Source organism: Ascaphus truei, chromosome 1, assembly GCF_040206685.1.
Source record: "Ascaphus truei isolate aAscTru1 chromosome 1, aAscTru1.hap1, whole genome shotgun sequence".
In the NCBI taxonomy this organism is placed as follows: domain Eukaryota; kingdom Metazoa; phylum Chordata; class Amphibia; order Anura; family Ascaphidae; genus Ascaphus; species Ascaphus truei.
In genome coordinates this window covers 389,283,510-389,311,084 of record NC_134483.1, presented here as the reverse complement: position 1 = coordinate 389,311,084, position 27,575 = coordinate 389,283,510, and the positions used below count along the sequence as shown (strand labels likewise).

Sequence of the window (27,575 nt, the reverse complement as noted above, 5' to 3'; positions counted from 1 at the left end):
CCCCGGAACTCAAATGAAAGGGGTTCAGCTCCGGGGACACCTTGCTTCAATCCTGTGTTTACATTATTATTTTTCTTAAATGAATAAGAAAAAAACCCAACTTGGATTGCCTCTATAAGGTTGCTTTTAATAACCCACTTTTCCAGTGAAGTCAAAAATCTGTAGCCTCACAGGGATTATCATATTTCCTACTGTGCTGACCCCATTGTCCTTTTATTACAGTAGTTTAATGGAGAACTCTTCCCAGGGACAAACCTCATTCTAGTTATTCTAACAATTTATATGACAACATAAAGATATGTTGTGTTTCAGTGCACACCAGGTTAATGGTCTTTAGAGACACAGCTCTTTAGCAATGCTTATTGTCATGATATGCTATATTGTGCTTACTGTATTGGGGGAACCAGATCATGAACAGCTACTATAAAGTAAAAATGCACCTTTCTTGAGAGATACCGTGTATGAGGCACCAGAAGGAACACAGTTTGCACACAGAAAGTATCTTCTTAGTGTAAGGTCTGTGCAGAGCAGTAAACAATGTTGTATTATATACATCTGGTCACAGGACACCTGGGAACTTGCCTCTGCCAAGGTTAGGGGAGCCTCTTTCTGGTTTTGGCAACATGCTCTGACTCAGGAATGCTAGGAGCCGTGGGTAAACTTCGGGATAAAACCGTATCAAATTGATTGAAACATTTCTCAGTGTAAAATGTATTTGCCGGATTTTTAGATCTGTACTTTAAAAGTAAGATGATAGAATGACTGTAATGTCTTTGATGAGGGTTTGTGTAGGAGGGTTTTTGTTTCCTGCTATCTTGACAAAGTTCAACTGAACGAAAACAAGAGTTGTGTTTTGCCTTCTTTGGGAATGAACCTGCTTTGCACTTTGACTGCCACTGACGCTATTCTATACACTTTTTTCGCATTTATTTGATCTTTTACTGATTTTGATGTACAGTAGAATATAAAGGCATTGATTCCCCAGGCTTGTTACGTACAGCAAATATATAAATGGTTTAATATTTACTCGGGCTGACATTCACTACCTCATAAACCTCCAGAAAGCACAAACAAACCATGACTAACTAACCTACTTAATAATCTAATTAATACATGAAGAGGTGGGGTGACCTAGTTGTAATGGCCCTAACTTTGGAATGGGAGAGTTTTCTTCAATCTTGTCCCTCTGTATTCCTGTGCATCAGGCGCCCAAATGTAATTGTAAGTTCCTAAGCTGGGCCAACTTGCTGGGGGTGCCATCGGTATGACTGCACCAGGCCCTGAGCTTGCAGAGGCACCGTGCTCTCTTCTAGGACCACACCTGTGGAGCTCACCCTGGCGGTGATCACGGAATGCGGGCCTGATAAGGCCCAACTTCTGAGTCATGAACCCCCCGAGTGGCCTCCCTCCATCTACCTCACCGCAACAGCCCCACAGGTAGGGCTCTGGGGAGCGTAAGGTCGCACGCCCACAGTTAGCTCCGCGCCATGTCATTTTCCAAGCCTGTTCCTATAGGGAAAAGCAATTGGGGGTATTCAATAAACTGTGATAGTGCCAATAGAGGAGCTGTTCAAGTTAATGAGAGTTTCCATGTGCTAGTTCCTTGATCTGGACTATCGTAGTTAATTGAATAACAATTCCGAGTGGGTGTTCTTGTCAAAGCAAAATCGGGTAAAAACAGTGTGCAATTTGATTCAATATAAATGTGGCTTTTGTATTCATTAATAATTCTTGATGCATAACAATTGTGTGGCTCAAATTGCAGTTTTCACTCAATTTTCTACAATAATGGAAATGACAGAAATCGCACGTCTACTAATTACATGCCATAGAGGCCAGTAAGATACTGCCATGCAATATACTAGTAATTGTTGTGGCTTCTAAGGAGTTACCCAGTATAATCTCCCACCTTGGGATACCTAAGCCCATCACACACTCCCACAACCCCCACCCCAACACACCCCACAGAAGAAATCTGGGGGCACATTTTTTTCAACAGAACTGTTAGTCGTCGATTCCATATAGGGGCGGGAACCATGTGTCAATGACGTATCATGAGAAAAAACATGACAATTATTGGAGTTTAAGGAACAGGTCACATTGTGTCTGCTAATATACAGTATGTGTACATATATTATTTGGAGATAAGCCTCATTCAGTGCTTGCTAATGACAAAGACTTCCTTTTAAAGGAAGAGCGAATGAATATGCTAGTCACCACCCTAATTGCAAAGAAGAAGTATTACAATCTGATTTTTACTGGAGGTAGAGAAAAAGCCCCAGAAAATAACAAGTGCTGTTATTTTTAATGGGATTTAATAATTACACCAATTAGACCAATTATTTAAATATGGTAACACTACTATTTAACCTCTCTTCTGACACATTCCTTTGCAATGCCCTCTATACCCCCTGGTAGTCATTATCATGTACCTTTTTCTTCAATACGTAACTGACAGCAGTTTATTTTTGTAAGTAGTGTCCCACATTCTGAATGTTGTCAAGTGAGCAGAAATTCACCATTAAAGGGTGATATGTTCACATCACAAGATTTTCTTCACTAAGACCTATGGAGCAGGGTGCATGTGTTAGAACAGGCTCTGATTGTTGGTAATGGGATACATAGAACGAAGCCAAAACCACATAACGAGGGGTCTGCTCCCACCAGGGCAGGAGACTGCCACCTCAGCTAACAGAAAATGCAGGGATGCAATCTGAGGTTACTGCTCAAATATATGTGACATTCCTGAGCAGTCACAGGAATATGAAACATATTTGTAGGTGCTTGTAAGCATTGGTGTCTTTGACACTTGCCCTTAACTTCTGGCTTGATTCTTATATATGCATTACGGAACCAGGGCAGTGCATTCTATTTATACATTGGGTAGAAATGCAAAGGGGGCATCTTGAGTAGTGCAGGTTAATAGGGGACATGAAAGGTCCATGGATATTATAAAGTGATATATTCTGGGTGAGTAGGACACTGTCAATGTACTGTAGGAATAAAGGTGTGAAGTGGAGTAAAGTAAGTGTGTCTGATCTTCTTTTTGCTTCTTTCAAACAAGGAGCCTAGACCACTTACAGCATTAACTTTCAAATGCAGAATTTAGGGGGTTGGTCACCATCAAGTAAATATACATGGTGGGGTGGAACTAGGGCTGGGTGAGCAGGGCAGCTGCACTGGGCGCAGCCTGGTAGGAAGCATTGTAATTACATGAAGACGGTGGGTCACTATGTGCCTGCGCAGCCTGTGCCCCCTTTACCCTGCCCGGCCTGTGGGTGCACTCAGACACTGAGGTCTCCATGCCCCTCGGCCCACCTGCCACTTCTGCCAGGAGTAGGGACGGCGTCAGATGCCTCAAGAAATTCTGCAGGGCCGGAAACTGCTGCCAGGGAATAACGGTTCTGGAAATGTCTGCTGTAAAATGGGGTATGCCAGGTTGGGGAAGGCTTCTTAACAGGGGGGGGAGAGGGGTCACTTGGCCCAGGCATAGTTCTGCCTTTCTATACATGTATCACATAGAACTGGCATTGTGTTTCCAACTAGAATAGACTTACTGGACTTCACTTTCAAAGCCCATATGTTATCTACAGTATGTATTCATACCGTATAAATATATGCATATTTCTTTATAACTTGTGCCCGTGTAAAAGTGTTGGATTACAGAGAACTCTTAACATCTACTCACCTATCTACTGTCATCCCAAAGGGGGAAACAATAGGAATTAGTGCATCCCTAGGTCTGAATAAACAAAGGGAGCAGAGGGATCTCCCCCATATCGCTGAGTGATGCGGGAATTGAATCCACAAACTTGTATACATAAGTGTGTTACTATTAAAGCTGCAGTTCAAGCTGTCGTTTAAAAAATACAAAAAATTGTAATTCAATATGTGCATCAATACATTGTTGCCGATCGATCCGTTCTCCTGTAATCGATTGCTGAAGATTCGGCTGGGGGTTCATTAAATGCATCTTGGGTAATCTTCTGTTGCACTGACAGCCAAAGTTCTGTGAGGAAGATCATGTGACCAGGAAGGATTGGTTCACTGCTAGAGAGTGCAGGGCTCAAAAAGGTGATGCTGTTTCAAAAGGGGAAGGGGGTTTGACTTTGTAAATGGTTGCTATAGGAACAAAAATGTTTGTTACATTAGAACAAGGGAGCGCAAACTTTAGGAGCTGCGCCCCCCTGCCTGCTCCACCTCGCTCTCGCCCCTTCTTACCTTGTTTGGCGGCATCAAATGACGCCGCAGGGTCACGTGCCATGGAGACGGCCGTGTGACGTCACTCCGCATGATACTGCGGCGTCATTTGACGCCATGTTGCCATGGCGACGCGTCCCAGCAACTCTTCAGAATCCCGGTAAGTGAGTTCCAGAGGCCTCACACGATCCCCCGGTATTTAATTTAAATGCCTCGGGGAAGAGCGCGGGATCTCTGCAACCGCCCGCACCCCCAAAAAAATCCAGCGCCCCCACTTTGCGCACTGCTGCATTAGAATACCTTAAAAATGTCTTTAAAGTTGTTTAATTTTTTTAAATGCTACAAGTATTTTCTCATAGTAGAGAACTGATTTATTTAAAAAAATACACATGTAGGATATTGCTTGAACTGCATCTTTAACATTTAAACTCATAAACATTGTTCTTTAGGTATTGTTCCTCTAACAGAGTCATCTTGCATCCTAATTCACAACACATTTCCCACAATGCCTCAATATTAGCAGCCACGATGCGGACACTACAGTAGGTTTGGCTACAACCCTTTCATAATAAAAAGAGACGAAAAGTGATGGAGGAATGAAAGGAGGGTGGGCAAACTCATTTGGCACCTTAATGGAAATCTATTAAATTGTGTCTGGAGCGTTGTGTTACGTTAAATCACAAATTGCAGAGCTTAGTTTGGCAGCACTTTCTTTGAGTGGAATTTGAACCAGCTAGGACGGCGTTAGAAATAAATCAAGGAGTACAGTACCACAGTATGCCAAGCTGTGTAACCCCAGTACAACACCGAGGTTACTGGAAGCAATTTAAAAACAGACATAATAGAAAAGGACATAGTTATGCACATAACATGCAGGCTTGTCAAGTTTCATTTATTACCACACTTTTAGCATTTGCGTCCTCATGTGTTTCAATGTCACATTTCATTCTGACTGTTCCCCTGCCATTTCGCATCCAGAAACCCAAGACTCACTCATGTGGCCTGAGCCTTGACAGTCCACAATGAATGACTTTGTTCTCCAGCACAAATCATTGCACAGCACTAAGCATAGGAGCAGGGTTCGCTCTGTGCATGTGCTATACAAGATAAATAGATAGATATAATTACCAGGCATCTCCAACAGCAAAGGAATCCACAACAAAATCAGGTCAAATGAACACTAGTAAACATGGGTAAAATTAGACACCAGAGACATAGAGCCATATTTAATAAACTGTCCTAATCTATAAAACACTATTTGAATGGGCCCTGGTGTGTCTTATAGTGCTTGAAGGTGTCTTCTGAAAATAACACAGTTTAGTAAATATGTTTCTTAATGCTGATTATATAGGATTTTTCTAGATTTAAAGTAGCAGTGTCCCTACAATTTTTTTTTTTTTTCGATATCGGATGCCGGAGTCGGTCAATTGAAAATCACATTAATGGTTCCCGGGAGGGATGCGGACCGGTGGCCATTTTGATTTCCCGTAAGGTACCAAAAAATCAAAGGTAGATTTCTTTCGGTAACATAGGTGTTCCCAGAGTGGAGAATGAAACAGTTCAGCTCTGGAATCCCTTTCCTCCTTAGTTTCGATTATGAATAAAGAAAAAAAAACAGCTTGAAAAAAACAAGTAAGGGGATTTCTGCTTTAAACTCATCAGGTTTTTTCCATAGAACAAAAGATGAACTTTAGATATTACTTTGCATCCAATTAAACCTTTTTCTTTTTTCCTTTGCAATTTGGAAATAAATATTTTGGAAGCTCATGGCAGCCTTTCTTAACTATGATAAACATAGAAAACCTTTCTGTTACACCTCTTTAACTTGGCAAACAAATATGGCTATCCTGGTATTGTATGTATTGTATTGTATGTCTTTATTTATGTAGCGCCATTAATGTACATAGCGCTTCACAGTAGTAATACACGTGGTAATCAAATAAATAACAGATAGTTACAGATCATGGGAATAAGTGCTTCAGACATAAAAGTAACATTAAAGAAGAGGAGTCCGTGCTCCGAGGAGCTTACAGTCTAATGGGTAGGTAGGGAGAACGTACAGAGACAGTAGGAGGGAGTTCTGGTAAGTGTGTCTGCAGGGGGCCAAGCTTTATATCATGTGTCCAGTATTATCCACAGTGCTAGTCATATGCTTGTTTAAGCAAGTGTGTCTTAAGGTGGGTCTTAAAGGTGGATAGAGTGGGTGCTAGTCGGGTATTGTGGGGAAATGGGATTCCAGAGGTGTGGGGCAGTCAGTGAGAAAGGTTTAAGGCGGGAGAGGGCTTTAGATACAAAAGGGTTAGAATGTCAGTGTCGTAATTAGTAAGAAAATATAGGTGGGGAAGACTAATGATCAACTTAAACTACCAGTAAATAAACCAAAGTATATAAATAATAAATATAAATATAATTGGGAGGTGCATACGTGAACTGGGGATACAGACAAAAACAAAAAAGAAAATACTAAGGTATTAACTATAAAGGAATCCACGTTGTTGCACACCACCAAATAATAATAACTAACAAATAACTTTATTAATAAATGGGTTACATAAAACATATATCCTTGCACAAGGAGAACAGTGAATAAAATACACAGTGTGCAGGCATATCTGCCACCGAGGCCTCTTACAGTGACTGGTTGAAAAAATACCAGTGTAAGAGGCCAAAATGATTGGACACTAAGATTGAAAATTGTCACAACCTCATTGTTAGATGTGTACCCGATAATTATTGGACAATAATACTGTTAACTGACGGGTCACATCCCTCCCTACGGTGACTAAATACAGTCAGATGAGGGGAACTTTGCATGGAGATAAATGGTGGCCAGATGGGCCAGGATGACTAGCAAGCCTGGATAAGAATAGCACCATACTAAATATAAAGCTGGTTATCATGGTTAGCCCAACGACGTGGGACCTAACTGATCCCTTGCCGACGGTGACACCTGGGTACAGGAGTGCCCAGGGAGGTATTACAAGTGCACCAACGAGATACACAGGGGTAGCGCTACTCCACATACACTTTGGGTGGGACTGCCTTACGGGAACCGGGTGCTTAGGCGCCTAGGCCGGCCTAGTACTCTGGGGGAACCACGCCGGGGGTGGGGATATTGTGTGGGTGTTATTATATTGTATTGATATGTGCGTGTGTTAGTAAAGCAGTTATATATATACCTGTGTGTGTATTATTTGCTGTAATTGGTTCCTGTGAGGGGTTATCCTGCTGCGCTGGGATCCCTCCCAGGTGGAGGCGCTGTACCCAAGGCTCCAGTGGCGGACAATTAGGCCTCCTGTGAGTCACACAGGTAACCAGCACACGTAGTTCCCTTAGTCATAGGGAAAGGGGGCTACATATATATAAATAAACAGAAAGGCTGTCGCAGAGCGGTGTAGAAATGTATATCTCTCTGTTTTGTAAGCTGGGGTTTTTTTCTTCTATTTTTTGAGCTGAGGAATATGACAGGAAACTTTCCAAAGAGTAAAACTCCCTGTAGGCCATATGATTTCTGAAAGGGAAGGGGCTCCTTAAATGGGCATAACTGCTTGTGTGATAGGCTGAGGAAATAGAAATGAGGCAGAGTCAGGGTGACCTGTGTGTATGTGTGTGTGTGTATGTGTGTGTGTGTGTGTGTGTGTGTGTGTGTGAGTTTGTGTCCATGGAGAGATGAAGGATAGCAGCTGAAAGGGGCGTATCAGCTTTCCCAGAATGTTCCAAGGAGACAAAGAACAGCTCGAGCAACCAAATAAGGCAGTCTGAGTCTGAGCACAAGGTTTTCAGAATACAAGTTATTTAGGGGATTTTAGGAAAGCCAGAGAAGGATCTGCTTGTGTAACACAGGGATTTCTTTCCAGGCACCAGAGCAAACAGCAAAAGAAAAACACTCGTCCTATGATTTCTTGTTTTATCCTCTGTCTGCAAACAACATCTTTCTTCTTTTACTGTAAGCCTTTAAGTCCGCTGCCTTGTCTTGTAAAGCTGGGTCTTTTCCAAAACTAAAGCCTTTAAGATCACATGCAGCAGGCAGAAGGAGAAAAAGTCGTCTAATTGTAACGTCACTGGTTTTGATGCTGGAGGAATGGGTTGAAATCCTGGCGTCCACTCTTTGTGACCTTGGCCAAGTAACGTAGGGACATAATTGCTAAGCGGTGCTAAAGTGTTAGGCACCTTATAGTCCATTCACTTTAATGGGACATGTGGTGCCTTACCACTTTGCCTAGATCCGCTCAATGAATATGACCGTTAATCTGCACGTGCCACTATATACTGCAGCATTATATAAGAAAATATACATGTGTTAATGAAAGCATTACGTGACACAATTATTGTGAAAAACAACGTATATCAAAGCACTGTGATCTGCACTGCTACTGCACAGTGTGCCTCAACTACTCAACTATGCAATGCCACATACATGATTAACACAATGTACAAAATACTACGTCTGCTGAATTCCTTTTCTAAGTTATGTCAGTACGTGAATTCATTGTGTTCATTTCACATAAAGAGATTGATGTGTTTGCCAATGTAAGGCCGCGTCCATGCTTAGTGCGACCGCGTGCGCAGGGCGAACATAAGGCCGTGCCTCTGAGGCAGGCCATAGAGCGCGGGACGGAGCGCGATTGCCGAGTCGACAAAATCTTTTGGTTTTGTGGCGCGACAGCTGAGTCACGCTCGCGGTTCAGCCAATGAGGGCGAACCGCTCGCGTGACGTCAAGGGCACGCCTCCGCCATGCCTCCCCGTCGCGTCTCCCCCTGGGCTACAAATCGCCTCTGCAGCAGGCGCGCGTGAGGTCGCGCACGCCTAGCATGGCCTAAGACATGATGAGGGTCACATTTTGTTAGTAGAAAAGCTGTATACTGCACTTTCCTTTGTCACATCATTGAATTCCCTTCAACTGGAAATTGCTCTGGAGGCGTAACGCAGCTAACATTACTGCCCTCGTTCCACTGCTCGTTCCACGCGCCATTGTACGATTTGCAACTCAATACAATAGAGCCGAAAATCGTGTGATTTACGCAATTCGGTTGGCTACATCTATATTTTCCACACTACACAACTTTCTTCTTATAAATTGCTGTTACAAATAATGACATTCACACCATCTGTTGCAGATATGACTTTTCAGTGGGTACAGTGCAAAGGCCTGTGAGATGGAAATTGCAGGACTTAATGTGTGTATCTTTCAGGAAAATGCTCCTTGTTTGTAAGCAGATTTAATAAATAGTTGACGGCAGCATAATGAGAGCAATGGCCTTTGCGATAGTGCTGACCTGCAATAATTACACTGGTCGTTTCCCTGCGATAGTGCTGACCTGCAATAATTACAATGGCCGTTTCCCTGCGATAGTGCTGATCTGCAATAACTACAATGGCCGTTTCCCTGCGATAGTGCTGACCTGCAATAATTACACTGGTCATTTCCCTGCGATAGTGCTGACCTGCAATAATTACAATGGCCGTTTCCCTGCGATAGTGCTGATCTGCAATAATTACAATGGCCGTTTCCCTGCGATAGTGCTGATCTGCAATAACTACAATGGCCGTTTCCCTGCGATAGTGCTGATCTGCAATAACTACAATGGCCGTTTCCCTGCGATAGTGCTGATCTGCAATAACTACAATGGCCGTTTCCCTGCGATAGTGCTGATCTGCAATAACTACAATGGCCGTTTCCCTGCGATAGTGCTGATCTGCAATAATTACAATGATCGTTTCCCTGCGATAGTGCTGATCTGCAATAATTACAATGATCGTTTCCCTGCGATAGTGCTGATCGTGGGGGCACTATCACATCTTATTTAATAACCCTCTTTATTTCTGGCTTCAAGGAATTCAAATACAAACTGTTTATTTCTTAAAATCTCCAGTCAAAAATTCCCAGGCGATAAATAAAACATAAAGAGACAGTATCGTGCAATTATCATAAGATAATATATCAGTTGAATGAGCTCAATCCCACACACATGGTATAGGATGAACTCAAGCGTGTTCTACTGCAGGGGAGCTCAACTCCAGTCTTCAAGCCCCCCAACAGGTCAGGTTTTTAGGTTATCCCAGCTTCAGCACAGGTGACTCAATCAGAGACTCAGCCAAAGACTGAGCCATTGATCGAGCCCCCTGTGCTGAAGCAGGGACTGATTGTGCCACCTGTGCTGAAGCTAGGATATCCTAAAAACCTGACCTGTTTGGGGGTTGGGGGGGAGGCTTGAAATCTGGACCTCAGCACCCCTGTTCTGAGGAGCCAAAACATCGGGCAATCAGTGCATCTTCAATGTATCTTCAGTGTATGTTTTATTGATGCCCTGGGAATTTTTGCGCTTCGGAGTCCTTGTATGTCTGAAAGATGATTGGAATAGTATTTTTCTGCACTACACCTAAGGCCTTGATTATACCAAGTGCTGCAGGGGGCAGCGCTATTCTGTGATGTCACCCAGCACTGCCGCCGAGCAGCATCTTGATTATACCGGGGAGGGAGAGCAGAGGAGGCGTGGTGGAGGCGTAGCCGTTAGCACTTCGCCCTCATTGGCTGAACCGCTCACGTGACATGGCCGTCACAAGGAAAAACAAATTTCACTGTCTCTTCCCCAGCCGCACGCATTTCAGTATGGTGCGCCGCGGCCATCACTTGCGGTATAATCACTTGCGGTATAATCACTTGCATTGGATGCAAGTGTAGCCATGTAAGCCCTTGGCTACTAATCCAGGCAGTGTTAGGGTTAAATCTATGCCCTTGCTGCTGCAGCAGTAAACAACTCTCTTGAGTGACAGGGAGGGTGGGTCTAATGCCTGGCTCAGACCTAGGACCCTCCCCTGGGTACAAAAAGGGCTCCAGATCCAAATGTAGGCAGAGTGTGGAAGTGTGGAGTCAGGGCTCTGGTTCACCTTCCTTCCCCTCCCTCGGGGAGTGGGAACAGCTACCCCATATTCCACCAAAGGGATATGGGAGTCAGGGTAGACATTTGGGGCCTCAAGCCCTGGGGGTTGAGTCCAGGGACCCAAGAAAGAACATGTAGGCTGACATGTATGCTGTGTATGCTGTAATTGCTGAACAAAGGCACAGATGCTGTTTATTATACTCCCGCCTGAGGCTGCAGTTCTGCAGGGGGTGGGAAGAGTGTTTTCCACAGGGGACTGCAGCTACCTATGATAGGCCCTGTGGGAATGGAGGCGCTGTACCACGATAAAGAACCACCCAGCACTGAAAGCCTGTCCTGCTTATCCCCAAACAACGGCGGATGCTCAGGACCTTCCTGTGAACCAACAGGTAGCACCAACACCAGGTAACAACAGTGAATCTCCATTAGGGTGGGGAAGCACGTGTTACACAAGCTACCTTGTTTTGGCGCCGCTACACGTGACGCCGCGAGGGTTTTTGGGTTTAGGCACGGCCTAAGGGATGTATTATATATTGTATTACTATCTGTAATAGATTTCTGAGTGTTTCCCGTTTATCTCACTTTAGAGCAGTATTTTTACTGCTTCACATTATGATTGTCACGAGGGAATTTTGCGCTTGAACCTTTTCACTCTTCAAACCTTCAGTGTGTGAGGAGCCGGCCCACACGTTGCATAGCAACAGGTTGCTCAGTCGGAAGGTTGTTAGCAGCACATGAGGGACGTGCTGCATTACATGATGGTGAAGAGTAAGAGTATAACGAAAAGAGCCATCATCTGTGTCCTGCTCACTCAATACTCATAAATCACAGGAGAGCGACCTGTACATTGTTCTATTAATGTTTAAATAGGACATCAGGGGCAAGCAGTTTACATGTCCTGGAGATCACTATTAAAAGTGGGAGACGCTTTGTAGTTGGAAGTGAATATACCTTCTTTTTAAATTGCAACACGATTCCAATGGGATGCATGGAAACATAGTATGTTTCATTTTCAAAATAAGGTTTTATAGTTCCATCTTTTTTTTTTATATATATATATATATATATATATATATATATATATATACAAAAAGCGGCTAATTCGGCCAAAGCACCATGTTATAATCTAGGCAATCTGCGAATGGAGGACCAAAGCACTGCACCATTGCAATGCATACTAAAGAAATAGTAACACTTGTATACAGTAGGGCCCCGCTTCTCGGCGCCCCGCTTTTCGGCGATATAGCGGTGCCGAGAAGGGGGCCGCCGCCATGTCTGCGCATGTGCAGAACGGAGCCGTCCGAGGTCGCGCATGCGCAGAATGGGGTGTGCCGAGGTTGCGCATACGCAGAACGGAGGTAACGCATGCGCAGAACGGAGGTCGCGCATGCCCAGAAGGGTGAATTGCAAATCTGTGCATGCAAATCGCTGATTTCACTTTCCGGTGATTTTTGCTTTGCGGCAGTGCCATAGAACGGAACCTGCCAAATGAGCGGGGCTCGTCTGTACTAAAGAAATAGAAATACAGCGCTAGATAAATGACACAGCCCTGTTTAAAGGAGCAATCCACCCTCATTTTATTCTTTGACAGCATTGGAACTGGGAGGGGGGGGGGGGTCTTTCAGAGCTGAACCGCATTGTTTTCATCCCCGAGGACTCCCCAGTTCCCAAGATACTGCTGAAATTATTGGTATTACTTCCTGGTTTTGAAGGAGATTTAAATGGCCATCCAATAGGAAGCAACAACCAATGATGTTTGCAGTTTTGTATTGACCTAGGATTTTGCAGCCATTTTGTTTCCCCGAAGGAGATTTAAACCCAATAACTAAGAATCTCAGGAACCGGGGATCTCTGGTGCTAGAAATAGGGATGTTTGGCTCTGGTTCCCACCCTGTCACAAACTGGGGGCTAAAGAAAGAAAAATGAGTAGGAGGAACTGCTGATTTAAGTCTCTTATTGGAAGACAGTTTCACTCATGTTTGCATCAATGTTCCTGTAGACATCAAAAGAATTCCACTTTTGAAGTCTGAACTTGTCCATTTAGATGTTGGGGGGGGGTTTGTCCAAAGATTCAAATATCACTCATTTATAGCCATAGAATTTGACAGTTAAAATGGGATACGAAGTCTGAAAACAAATTTGAGTTTAACAGAACTAAGGAAGCCAGGATGATAAAGACAGATACTTTAAATCATTCCAGGAGACTTGCTGCGCGGCTGGAGCTCAGGACACATGCTTTGTGTTAGATGGCTGAGTGCTTACGCACATTTTATTTCAAGTTACACATTGCTAACTGGAGTGGACTGTTAAATCCCCTTTGGCACAAGAGGGGCTTGCAGCTTTTTGCACAAGCCCTAAGCCCAGCATAGGCTAGTTTCACAAAGCTCTGTTAATTCAGGGCTCATAACGTGACGTTGCCTAAAACAGGAACAGACTTTATTTTTCCTCAGGTTAACATGTAGCCTCACAGGCAAATGTATGCAGAAATTAAAGGCTGTTCGGCATCTCATTAGCATAGGCTTAACTCTGCGTTATTGGAGCATAACGTTGCGTTCTCTTTCAATAACGTGATGTTGAGTGTCTTAACATTACTCTGACCCGGACACTGCAAAAGCCCCTATTTCCTGGCCTGGAGTAACGCGAAGTGTAGGTATGACCTAACGTAACGTTAAGTGCCTTTGTTAACCTTGACGGACTTTAGAGGATATGCAGTGTTATCATAATATTTCATTTGCATAACATTTGCCTGTCAAAGATGGAAATCGGGGGGGAGAGCGAGGCAGTTACCATAGCGACAGCAGGACAGCTTAGGGGTTCAGCGGAGGATGACAGTGGCAAAGGTGGGTTGGGCCTTCCCCGGCGGTTAGATCCAGAAGTTATATCTGACTTCCGGTCTCTGACCCCAGGATGGACCCCCTCAGCTGCTCCACAGGAAGGGAAAGGGGGACTTTTGCCTGAACCGGAGAGAGGGTTGAGAGACAGAGATAAAGTGATGAGAGAGCAAAATGGGGGGGGGGGGGGGGGAGAGAGAGATAGAAAGGGAGGAAAAAGACAAGGGGTGAGGAAGAGAGAAAGGGGGTATGGAAAGAGGTGAGAGGGAAGGAGGGAATAGAGAGAGAGAAGGGGTTCTATAATTTGCATGGGGATTGGGGGGGGGACAGGCACACTCAGTGGAACTTGCCCCAGGCACAAAATACCTAGTTTCGCCTCTGCATGCTATTATCATTAATGGCCGTTATAGTTAATGCAATGAATGCTCTTTACATGAGAACACAGGGCTTAATGGTATGTTATTGTCCTTTGAAGATACACCGTTACTCTTTACGGGACGTTAAGTTAGGTAACATCACATTAAGTGACTTAACTGAGCTTTATGGATCTTGGCATATAAGGGTTACAGCTTTGACACATACCAATTATACGTCTTGAATACACAGGCTATGTATCCATAAATTTAGCAGAGCAAATAATGATGGGTGTGGGCACTGTTGAAAGAAGGAGAAAGCTCTGGCATGTATTGCATACAGGAGTCTTATTTAACATCAGCTGAATAGAAAATCGAAGACTGCTCACAATAGTGAAAACCTCAGGTGGCCCCAGGTGAGGCAATACACTGCAAGTTCTACTATGTACTGTAGGGCACTGTGTTAGAGGACATTATCATTATAATATGTTTGTGGTTAAACTTTTAATGAAGAAGACATGACTTTTCTGCTGTTGAAAGCCTATGTTTCAGGAGAATATTCCGGTTTGTCAAGTCAACGTCTTGGTTTCTATGGTGCAAAGGGGTTTACGGGACTGTATGTAGAAATGAAGGTGTAAGCTTACGTAGAAAGGAATTTCCATTACAGATACTAGAGAAATGTACTGGGGTTTTTCCTCTGCAATCTGCTACATGCCTCTGGCAGTAAATGGATTTACATTAAAGTTTAAAATATTGTGCAGTATGGGATATCTTTTAATGGAAAAGCGCAATAGTTTTTCAGAGAACACGTGAAAAAGACAAACTTCCCCTGGACCATATAGAGCTCAACCCCATTATAACGCGATCCATTGCAACGCGAATCAGCTTATAACGAGATGCACGCGTGGCTCCCAATTTTTGCATTTATGAATACTTTACAACACGATTATTGGTATCTTAAATACTTTATTGTTCAATGCATACAATTGTACATTATTTCTAATGCGATCCGCTTATAACGCAATGAGATTCTTTGGACCCCAATCACAGCGTTATAAGGGGGTTGAGCTGAATGACTAATAGAGTTTTGATAATTCAATTTACAGGCAGAATTTAGGGGAAATGATAGACCTTGTTCAAAAAGAATCTAACAATTCAACCCATGATTGTGTGGGAGATTTTGTAGCTGTGGCCACATATCTCTGTGTAAACCCCTGTATTAAAGCTTTGCAATGCATTGCTGGCCTGTATGCCTGCTGAAGGGTTAAGGCCGCATGCGGAAGTTAGATAATCAAAAGTGAAAATACTACTACATGTTTTAGCTTTTTTCCGGGAGGTAGGAGCCACGCCTTGAATAACCAGGAACGTTTATGAAAGTTTGAATCACTCTACCTGCATAGTTACACAGGAGAAAGTAATCCTGGGGTGGTCTCCTTTCTAAAAATATGTGTACAGTTGATGTATTTTTGTTGTACTTACACACACAAAAATAGCAATCGCACCTTTAAGTAAAAATCTGGATATTGTGTAATTAGGAATATTTTTTATTATATACAGCTCAACCCCGTTATAACACGATCCGTTACAACGCGAATCCGCTTTTTATGCGATGTAAGCGTGGCTCCCAATTTTCGTATGTATGAATACTTTACAACACGATTATTGGTATCTTAAATACTTTATTGTACAATGCATACAATTGTACATTATTTCTAACGCGATCCGCTTATAGTGCGATGTGATTCTTTGGACCCCAAGCACAGCGTTATAAGGGGGTTGAGCTGTATATATATATATATATATATTTTTTATATATATATATATATATATATATATATATATACAGTGGTCGACAAATCACCAAAAAATCTACTCACTGAACAAAAAAATCTACTCGCCACCTAGTACCAAACGTGTGCTGCTTGGGCCAATAGGAGCTCGCCACGATGTTAAATCCACTCGCCCGGGGCGTGCAAATGTATAGGTTTGTCGAACACTGTATATATATATATATATATATATATATATATATATATATATGTTCTTCAGTATTAGGTGATACCTTTTTTATTTGGACTAACAATTTATGTCATATACATATATAAAAAAGTTAAATTAAACACAGAAACACAGACCAGGTCGAAGCTCTGGAGCCCACAATATCCAGGTGTTGCCGGCGTTATTGCAGCTGCTGGCACCTTCCCAATGGTAAAATAGCAGCGCCACCTTCCCACGCGCGGCTCACTCAAGACCATGGCCGCTTTACACGCAGCTACAAAGTGCATGTCTCACTGCAGCTAGAGTAATAACATTGGATATCTGGAGGCGTTGCAGCAGAACCAGAATCCAGCCTGACGATCACCAAAAGCCTGTCCTGTTTCCCCTTACCATCGGTACGCTCATTTCTCCTGAACCCTCACAAGTAACAAGCACCATGACACCTGTAACTTTAGCAAGATCTCCCAGGGGGTTGGGAGAGAAACAGTGCTACATATATATATATATATATATATATATATATATATATATATATATATATATATATATATATATATATATATATATATATATATATATTTATATAACTTTTATTAACATATCAATAACTTTTATTAACGTATCATTAAATGTGATTTAGAAAAACATGGAAAAAGTGTGTAGTATTTAAAAAATAATTTTTTTTTAAAAATGGCAGCTTGTTTCTTGTCATAGACGTATATCTATTTCTCTCCCCTAACATAAAATGCTGTTAAACGTCAAAGGTGTACTCCCTGCTGAGGGTGAAAACACGATTAGGACGGGTTGTGGCTTTACAAACATGAGACAGAAAGAACGCTCCTAAATGTCAGTGAAATTGATGAATTGCAAATTGTGACGTCCCCTAACTGGAAACCGGTGACTCAGCATCCTCAGTGAGGAAATGCCCTGGGACCACACTAATCAGCTCGCTGCATGCTAATAGTGTTATCCATCTGCGGGCAGACCTAGTACATATCACCGAACTTATGACAGCACAGCACTGCGTGTCAAGTCCTTTGTGCGTCTATCAATTTTTAAAAAAAAGACTTCTATTTGGCTCTGGTTCGGGGATTTTGGAAGCCTGAGTCTGTGCTTCAGTAGCACTCGGAGACTCGGAGAGTGTTTGGGAGCCTGGAAAGAGAATAAGGCACCATATTTGCCTGAGTAGAAATGAGACAATGAAAGCAAAGAATGAGAGACAGTCATAAATAATAATAATAGTAATACGTTTATTTAACATAGCGCTTTTTTCCCAATGGGACTCAAAGTGCTTCACAATTGCAGTATAGTGCACTGTGCACAGCACGGTACCTAGGATTCTGTTACAGACACAGGCCCTTATTCTGTAAGGTGTGACAAGCGCAGTTGTCGTGCTGTCACAGCAAAAGCTCCATTAAAGTCAATGGGACGTCATCTGCGCTATCATACCTTACAGCAGGGGTGTGCAAACTCTTCTCCCTGCGCCCCCGCTAGCGTTACCCCTCCCCCGGCTCGGCTCCAGCTTCAAATGACCCCGTGGGTTACCATGGCAACATGTCGCTGGAAAGTTAAGGTAAGTAAAGTTACAGAGGCCTTGCGCGATCCCCGGCATTTAATTTAAATGCCTTCGGGGAAGAGCGGGACCTCGGTAACCACTGCGTTCCCCCCCCCCTCTCTCCCCCCTCCAGAAAAGGAGGCCCCCCAGTTTGCGCACCCCTGCCTTATAGAATGAGGGCCACAGTCAGTTCTTAATAAGCAGCAGACCCTGACATGCTATGATATGTGTTGATGTATGTGTGTATTTAATGGGTTAAACATAGGTAATTAACCAAATTTTTTTTTTTTTTTTTTTTTTTTTTACACCCAGACATATAAAAGTATTTTACATTCATTTTAAGCTTTTAATAACTCCATAATAGCCTAATGCTTTGGAGTGTTTATGATCTTTACCTAATCTCTTGTGATACAACTGGAAACTGCTCATATATACAGATACATTGTTAATTCATACCCTTTTCTCTGTATTGTTTGGTATTAACTCATTATTAATCGTCGTCATGAGCCAAACAGATAAAAGGAAAGAACGATAATTTCCAGATGAGGGTAAAACTAAACGGTACCAAAGAGAATAAAAACATCAATTTTTACATGGGAAAGAAATATGACTTTTAGCTGAAACGGTATTCTTGTGTGGTGGTAGAAACTGCCAAATATCTTGGGAGCATGGGGGTCCCCAAAAATGTGGGGTCCCCTGTTCAGTTAAATTTAAAAAAATAGTTCCAATAACACAGTAAGCAGCGCAGACTGAAGGGTGTTTAAACCTTTCTAAGCAAGTTTACACCATTAATAAGTTGTTTAGCTCTTTGAGTGTCCCAAGACGTACCCTGAGCGTCATAAGAGTCGACTGTCTAAGGATCATATGACTAACAGGGCACATCCGTGGCGGAATTCCCATAAGGCTGACTAGGGCATAGCCTGGAGCGGCAACTTTTTTGAGGAGACAGTCTGTAGCATCGCATCGACTTAAAATAACCCTGCGACGTCACATGATGATGTGTTGCCATGACAACGCAGCATCACACATGCCTCCGTGACACTATGATGTCGCTGCACTGCTGCGGACGAGGTTCGCCCCGAACCTACAGGCAACAATAAAAGATAAATCTGCCACTGGGCACGTAGTGCTAGAAATGCTCATTTTACGAGAGATGGGGTGCTTAAGCTTTTTCCCCTGCCCCCCTCCCCCCAACCCCCCCCACCGGCTCTCCCCCACTGCTTGTGCCCTCTTCTTTACCTTGTCTCCGGCGTTCTGACATCACAACGCAACGTCACGTGACCCTGCGGCGTCATTTGACACCATGTTGCCATGACAACGCTGGAGCCAAGATAAGGGAAATTACAGAGGCCTTCGCCACTCCCCCGGCATTTCATTTAAATGCCTTTGGGAAGAGCGTGGGGCCTCTGTAACGCCATGCACCCCCTCCCACCCCCCCCCCCCCCCAAGTAAAGTATCTCAATAGATAAATCGACATGTTAAAGTCCTTTCAATAGCGTGGACATAATGCACAATGTTTCAGGGAGCTGTCAGGTGAAAAAAACAAGATGGAGGGATCTCCCTGAAACATTGTGCATCATGTGCACATTATTAAAAGGACTTTAACATGTCTATTTAACTATTGAGATATTTTTTGAGTGTCGCAAGGCCCTGGTTCTTACTGAAGTTTAATGAGCGTTTCCTGCTGGGATTCCCGCTCCCCTGCTTGACCATTGACTACAGTCACCATTTTAAATGGAGTTGGAGTGAGTCGGCCATTTTAGGATCTTTAGATGTTTCAAAGATTATATGTAGCTGATTAAAAAATGTTTTGAAAAAAAAAATCAGACAAATGTAAGTATTTTAAAATCTATATATTGAAACTTCTCCTTGGTACACACAAGGCGCTGGGCAGATTTTACAATCTTTTTTTTTTAATTTCTTATGATGATTTGACAGTCCAACTCAAAACGACATGCCAGGTAATTATGCAGCACTCATTAGTCAAACAGACAGACATAATTAGCTCATATGAATTAATCCAATGTGCCTGAGACAAGCAAAACATGTTCATTTTTCTCAGGATGCAAATAAGCAAAACAGCTGCTTTACTGGCACTTGAATCTTTCCAGGGCATCAATTACACTGACAAATTGTTTCAAAAATATATTTTTTGACTCTGCACTTGTGACTGTATCTTTAAAGCAACAATCACTCGCTACTTTTTAATACCATGAGCTACAGATGCAGCCAAAGTTACAGCTCCCGTCTACGTGAAACCATCGCGTTAAAGCTGCTGCAATATTTATATATAAGATTTAACATGTGAGATTTGACGCGGCTCCTGTAAAACAAATGGTTATTGAAATAATGGGGGGGGTGTCATTTAACGTGGCCCCTTGGCAACTTTTACGCGCGGGGGGGAGGCGGGTGGAGAGCAATCACATTGGCTACATCTGAATGTAACTGGAGGCTTCTTCCGAAGTACCACCCCGGTCATTGCTGGCACTGTTGTTACGATGTGCTTGGCAGTTGGGATGCATACTCATACTTGCTTTCCAGGGTATCTTGTTGAGTGTCTTTGTTGAAACTGGGTTAATACAAAGTTGCTTTCCAGCAACTTAATATTTTCAGATGGAAAATATTAAAAACTGCTTCGTCTTGTCAAAATTGTCCTTGCCGTGAGCTGAATCAGGGGTCTAGCAACACAGTTTATTGACCTGAAACCTAATCTATTTCATATTCAAAAGCTCGTAAAACTTTCACAAACCAATGCTATTTTTGAGCCAACCTTTTGAAACGAAAGAGTTGCATTAGTATTTCTTGCGCATGTATGTACTTTGGGAACAGAATGTACTCTGTAATGGTATTTTCCTCATACTATGAGCACTATAGTATTAAATTCTTTAATATCGTGTTTACGTGATGAATTAAAGCAGCACAGTCTAGTCCATATGATTAATGAAGCAGAGTACATCATTTACCAAGAATTGTATAACACTGTGTTATGGTACATAAAGCAATAATGTGCATCTTACATAATCCCTTCATAAACCAGCAAAACATTGGGTGCATTTTGTAAAGAATTATAAACAGGGCTCCAGGTTTCAAGAAAACGCTGACAGGTAATTCATCACTCTCTAACATACATTATTAAAAGTACGTGAAAGCAAAAGAATGCATAGAAAATGTATCATACATTCATCCACAAGCAGGCGTACCATCCCAAACAAAATATGTGCACCAATTAAAAAAGAATGCAGAGACATACAGGCATACGCCTCATCAGGCCTTTATACAAAAACTCATACGGTATGTACACAGAAACATACAGGTAGGGAAAGTTTAATAAATGCATTAAATACACTGCCAATTACTAAAAGTAGAGAGTATCTAAAGAGTAATAACATCTTGAATGCCTGCACCAGTGTATTAAAAAAGTTAGCATTGTAGTGAAGGCAAATATCTTAAACCCCCGGTCATGTAGCTGACCCAGTCCCGACACAAGACAGATCTCTCTTTGACTTGACCACACCCAATTCAGTAGGATTCAGAAGCTTCCAGAACATTGTTTCAGAGGATAAACGAGGGTAGCGGGAGGGGGCTCCCTGAATTAAAATGCTGACTATATATCACCTCTAGTTTTTATAGTATTGAATGGAACCAAAAAATGACACTTGCTTTAGTGTAAAAAAAAAAAAAGCTGTGTAATACAGCAGGCATATGTTTATAAGGGTCCAGGGTAAAATGGACAAGAAGTAAAAAGTGATTCACTGTGAGTGCTCATTTGCATGTCATTACCCAGAATCCCTTGCTGCACTGGAAGCATTGAATGCCAAGAGATAATTGGGAAAGGCGGGGTTGCAGACCTGTCTGGGACATGTGAATGGGCTCACAAGTGGTATTTTCATTTGATGGAATGTTTTTGTCACTTTTTTTTACCCACCATAACTTATTTTGTGTTTTCAAACTACAGCAATGCTGACTATTGCTATAATGTGTTGTTGTATTCATTTCAGCACAGAGATTGACTAATACAGGACTGCTCTATGGTTCTTACCAATAGAATGACTTCATTGTCTAAAGTGGTGCAGCTGAATCAGACATATCCATGGGATATTATTGTTGCTTACAGACTAGAGCAGAAATAAGAGGCGCAGAGGTCTAGGGAGCATACAAGAACATTTTATCTATGCAATGCGATTTGAATGACCAGAGTTGTTGTATCATATAGTGTAACTCAGGTTCTTGAATATGTTTAAGGATACCGTGTTTTCCTCAAAATCATTTTTGGAACTGGTGTGTCTCTAAAATATCTGTCCATGAAAAAAGGTAAGGTGGTCCGCGGATCACAGCAACTTCAGCAGCCAACGCATGGATGTCTAAAAAAACTTTATTGATCGCTAGCAGCAAACATCAGGCAACCACTCTAACGCGTTTCGTCCAGGCTATGGACTTTTTCAATACCTTTTTTCCTGTGTCATCACTTCCGGAGGAGCACGCTGACGCCAGCCACACCAGAGGAGGAAGCCGCTGCGGAAATCCCTGCATCAACAGGGACGGCTTTTTCGTGAGTACCGAAATACTCCTCACCTCCACGCGGTATTTCAGGGAGATTATTGAGGCGGTTGGTGCCGGGCTGTGATTTACTTGGGGGCGCCCCTTAGGGTGGTGTCCCCCTGTACCTCTATCCGGCTTACCATTGCCCAACTCCCTGTTATCTATACCGGAGGTTTTATTATATCAATACTCATTGCTGGGTCTTTCTTCAATCAAGTTGCCATAGTGTGTGCACTACCTGTTAGCAGCCTCGGTTTCCTGGGTTCATCCCAATTTTTTAGTTATCTGTCCATGAAAGCTGATAATATATTCAAAAAAGTGTGTGGAAAAATAAGCATCTTCTTCAAGCTGCCAAAAGTAGTAAAAATATAGATGCGTAATCATTAAATGGCAATAGTGCTCCTTGTGTATGTTGCATAGCACCAAGCGGAATAATAGATGATAAACTTGTTCTGAATGTCATTTGTAACACCAGAGAGAAAGTCAAGATCACAGTAAACTAGCACCAACAGGACATAAACTCTACAGTATAAACTCTACAGTGAATGGATGTGAAAGGCACGCTATGTAATGAACGCTGGGATCTCATCCCTCTGTTATTTCCAAGTAGACAGAGACTAGTAGGGATATAAACACACATCAATTATCCGTAGCTTCTGTTAATAGCATATGTTTACTAACCATTTTGATGCATGTAGTGGGCTAAGGATTGTTGGTCACATTACATGGTTGAGATACTGGGAACGGGTTTCCTTGTGTTCTTGTTCAAAAAGGAATAAGTGCTTCAACAGTGGGTGAAAACGTGTATTTTAAAGCAAACATAGAATGTGACAGCCCATACTTGACCACTTGGCCACCTACTCTGCCCATTCTCCTATGTGATGTAAAACCTATTTGATCAAGCAAAGCAAGTTTCAAAAGCAATGTTCTCCTCATCAGGTCAGGCAGAACTGTGCTACAGACTATTTTTACCAAGTAAAAAAAGCATAAAGGCAGTGCTGATAAAGATCAAGGGGCATCTGACGTTGCCACAACCACCTCTTTTGTGTGCTTGCACCTTTAAATCATTAAAGGTTAAAATTCCATAGAGCTAATAGTATCATTAGTGTATTTTCTGTGAGCTATTTAAAGAGGCAGTCCCATTAAATTAAAAAAAATCACAATGTGGGCTCACTGTGCAGACATTCTTCTGAAATGAAGGGCTTTGAAAGGGATATATAAAATGTTAGTCAGGTGTTTTCAGCACCCACAACCCCGCCTCATTCCTGAACAAAACACAAAGCAGTTTTGCCGACCTAACTCTATGTCATCATGAGATTTTGACTTGGTTCTTTAGTTTTAAACCTAAACACAATGCATTCTGGTTCTTCCTAGTCCTACATTACTATGGAATATTGAGACATTGAGGAGGAGGACTGAATGACAGTGCTGTGATGACAAAGAGCTATGTTGTTAATTCTGAGCAACTAATCATCTTTACTATAGTTTCGCATAACCCTGCGTCTGTCTAAATGTCGTGGGAGTAAATTTCCCCAAACTATGTAACTGAACAACATACAAATTGGGACCTTAGGTTTTTTTAATCGCTGCTATTTTTATTGTAGCTCGGACACTGAGGGGCTTATGTATCAGGGCAAAATCAGTGCAATTCTGGGGCAAAACTCTGCTCTGCATGTTTTAAATGTAAACTTCTGTGTGAAAGGAATATTATTTTCCTCTTTCATACACACAGTACTGTGTGACTTGACTGAGATCCTCAACCAGTGCAAACATTATAACAAATGCATAGGTAAATAGAATGCACATCAATTCATTGTTACATACAGTAGTTACATACATATACATTCATATAGTTACATAGTAGGTGAGGTTGAAAAAAGACATATCAAGTTCAACCTATGCTAAATATAGATGACAGATACTTATCCTATATTTCTATTTACAGTATTGAACCAGAGGAAGGCAAATAAAAAACCCCAGTGAAATATCATCTAATGCTAGTGAAATATCACCTAATAAGGGGAAAAATAAATTCCATCCTGACTCCCAAATATTGGCAAACAGATTCCTCCTTGGATCAGCATCTTCCCCATTTTTACTTATTGACTAATTCAATTGTTAACACAAAGGGTTATTCCATATACAAAAGCTGAAGAAAAATGATGCGCCAAAAACCTAAAAATACCATACAGTGCAATATCACTTTCCCTGTTGCACCCCCCCTGCCTTCTTCCCTCCCTGCTCGTGTCCCCCGCCCCGCCTGCTTCCCTCTTTACTCACGCCCCGTCCCACCCCCCCATACCTTGTCTCCGGCTCTAGGCGTCAAATGATGCCGCATTGCCATGGAGACGCGTCGCCGAAGACAAGGTAAGTGAATTTGCAGAGGCCTCACGCGATCTCCCAGCATTAATTTAAATGCCTTGGGGGAAGAGCGCGGGGCATCTGCAACTTCTGCGCCCCCCTGAAGAATCTGCCCAGTTTGCACACCCCTGCAATATCACATCACTCAGCGCTTCTTTTTCTTTTTGTTATATATGTTCTATATACCCGAAAACCCCAATTCATGTCAATCACACTGCGACAGGCTGCTTAGGCGCATATTGAATTGGTCCCATTGTTTGACCATAGCTTGTACTTTTAAAGTTAAACTGCTTATTTTGCTTGACTCGCCATCGGCATGGCAAATCAAGTATTACCAAGAAAAATATAATGTTATTATTATTTGCAAAGTGCCAGCATATCCCGCAGTGCGGCACAGCGGGGGTTACAGAGTTATGTATATTACATAAACAGGGTTACATATGAATAAGGACAAACAAGCACAAACACATACACAAGGTGATGAGGTCCTGGTCCTGAGAGCTTACAGTCTGCAGGAATAAGGCCAATGTGAGTAAAAAGTGGCTGCTCATTGTGGGATAGAGTATACATCAGGGTGGAGTATGGTAGAGCTGCAATGCTTGATCTATTAAGGTTTGGGGGTGTGGATGTTGGGGATTGCTGTATGGCATGGAGTTTGGTCCAGCCACACACCTGGTACCAATAGGGTTGGGAGGAGGATGTTATTAGGAGTATAACAGATAGGCTTCCTGGAAAAGGTGAGTTTTCAGGGAGTTTTTGCATGCTGGGGGAGAGTCTGGCGGTGCAGTGGTGGGGGATTCCAGAGAGAGGGGCCAGCAAGAGACAACGTTAGAAAAACATCAACAACACATCTTTGCTGTCAGAGCCGCCTGTGCGGGAATATGCTGCAGGCCCCACTGGTAATACAGAGGTTAACGCTGGGCTTCATTAGTAACCGTCAATATGTAGGGACAAACTGAGACTAGCTTCATCCATTTTTCTGCACAAACACCAGAGCATCCAACTGCTTGCCCTTCCTCTCCCATGCACTTTGTTCCCAGATTAGACGTCTCTTTCCAGTGTGCAATAGAACGAGGTTTGCAGCCAGTCCAGCACAAGGCGGCTGTGCACGGTAGCCCTCTCACTCGGCAGCGAGAGGTTTTCATTGGCAAATCTCTCAAACAAGACTGCGGTTCCAGGCGCAGCGCTCCTAATTTCTCAATGAGATGGACGGGGAGGGGAAAACGTCATCTGCCATCAACGTTTGAGATCTGCGGCGATGCCTCGTTCTTTAAACACAGGCAGGGATCCTGTAAGGAAAAGGGGGAGGGACTTTTATTGTGAAGCTGCAGCTGGGCAGAAAAAGTTTTTCTTCTCTTCTGAAGAATCACTGAGTCACTAAGTTGGTGATCCCTTCTTCTCTGACTAATCTGTGTGCACAGGGCTGGTAAGTACCTGCTAGACTCCACTCCAGCCTTAGAATACCAGCACTAGTGCTGGAATCCAAACCACAGCCTGATCACAGGGAGATCAGATACAGACCCAAGGGGAGTAGACCCAAGGAGGTGTTTGCAAGGTAAGATGCTGCAGGGGGTACATGTAGTACATCCTGCATACTGTATTTTGATGCTTTAAAAAAAAATTTAAAAAAAGTGTGATATACACACACAGAGCGTACAAACCTTATTATCTTTGAAGGTCTTACAGTTGTAGGCATGTTATTCTTTTCTTTTTGTGTCTGGATTGTGTTAGGCATGTGTGAGACTTGGAGACTGTAAAACGTTTATAGCTGTTTTAACATCCCCACTAATGCCAGGCACTGAGGCTTATTAATGTGAGTTTTTTGCTGTGTTGTGTCGATACGGTTGTGTTCAATTTTTGTGATGTTACTCATATGTATGTTACTAGCTGATATAGTTTTAGCAGCGGGTAACCCATTCACTGCCAGAGATAGCTTACTATAATATTCCACGTTATGATGGGACCCCCAGCATTTGAAAGAGTAATAGCAGTTAGCATTTTGTTTTTTGGATCAGAGCTCTAAGATGACTGAAGACTATAAGGTAGGTGTGTAATATACAGTAGATAAATGTAATAACAGTATATTGTACGTATCTGTAGTAATAACTAACAGGTCATCACACAATTGGGTACGTCTCAGACAGTGAAGGGATAGAAGCAGCATTTTATATTCAGAACTAAAAACATCTTCAGTGCCCAATGGTATTGAGTGTATCTGTACATTTCTAGAGACCCCAAACTCCTTTTCACAGTAGCCCCGGCACACATAGCCTTGTTATGTGCCAGTTTGTTTGAAAGCTGCTCCTGCTCCCCTCACACACATGACAAGTCCTCACTAATGTGGGGTTTCATCTGTTTGTTGTTCATTGGGTGGATTGAGATCATTTGGTCCAGGCCATTGGAGTTTAGCACCATATATTTATTGGAAACTATGTCCATAATTAGAAGATGCTTTAAACAGGTTCGTTTTTACGATCAGCTTAATGTGTTGTCATACTCAGCACTGCTGTCAACTCCAGTATGCTCATTTTTTGGTGCGAATCTATACTTTTGGTTCAAAAGTATAGTGCCACCCGCAATCACTCAGCTGCCTCACACCTTTGTTTCATGAATATGTAGTAGTTCTGCAAATTCAGTCCAAACCAAAGACAATGAACAATAGCACAGGTGATAAAATATACGATACATATAGCATTTGTTAGGGGTTACGTCCTCAATGATGTAGAATGCTGCATTTATTTCATCGTCTTAGTGGTCAGGACTCTTATTGTTCCTCCAACACAGAAAGAGTTTAATAATGAAGTTTGTGATAGGGAAGAAAAATGGAAAGTGTATATGTGTGTGTGTGTGTGTGTG

The 27,575-nt window shown here is 42.5% G+C and overlaps 1 protein-coding gene across 6 annotated transcripts in view; it reads left to right on the top strand.

The window, feature by feature from the left end:
- PALLD (palladin, cytoskeletal associated protein) overlaps nt 1-27,575 on the top strand; it is a 187,812-nt gene that overhangs the window by 51,181 nt on the left and 109,056 nt on the right. Inside the window, exon 1 of one of the 6 annotated variants that reach the window (XM_075611697.1) lies at nt 11,091-11,487. The exons of 3 other annotated variants lie outside the window; for them this stretch is intronic. In XM_075611697.1, coding sequence (XP_075467812.1) covers nt 11,351-11,487 — 137 coding nt within the window. In that variant the 5' untranslated portion in view covers nt 11,091-11,350. Of the gene's footprint in view, nt 1-11,090; nt 11,488-25,820; nt 26,275-27,575 lie in introns of those variants that run through there. 2 more of the 6 variants (XM_075611714.1, XM_075611705.1) reach the window with 2 other exon arrangements.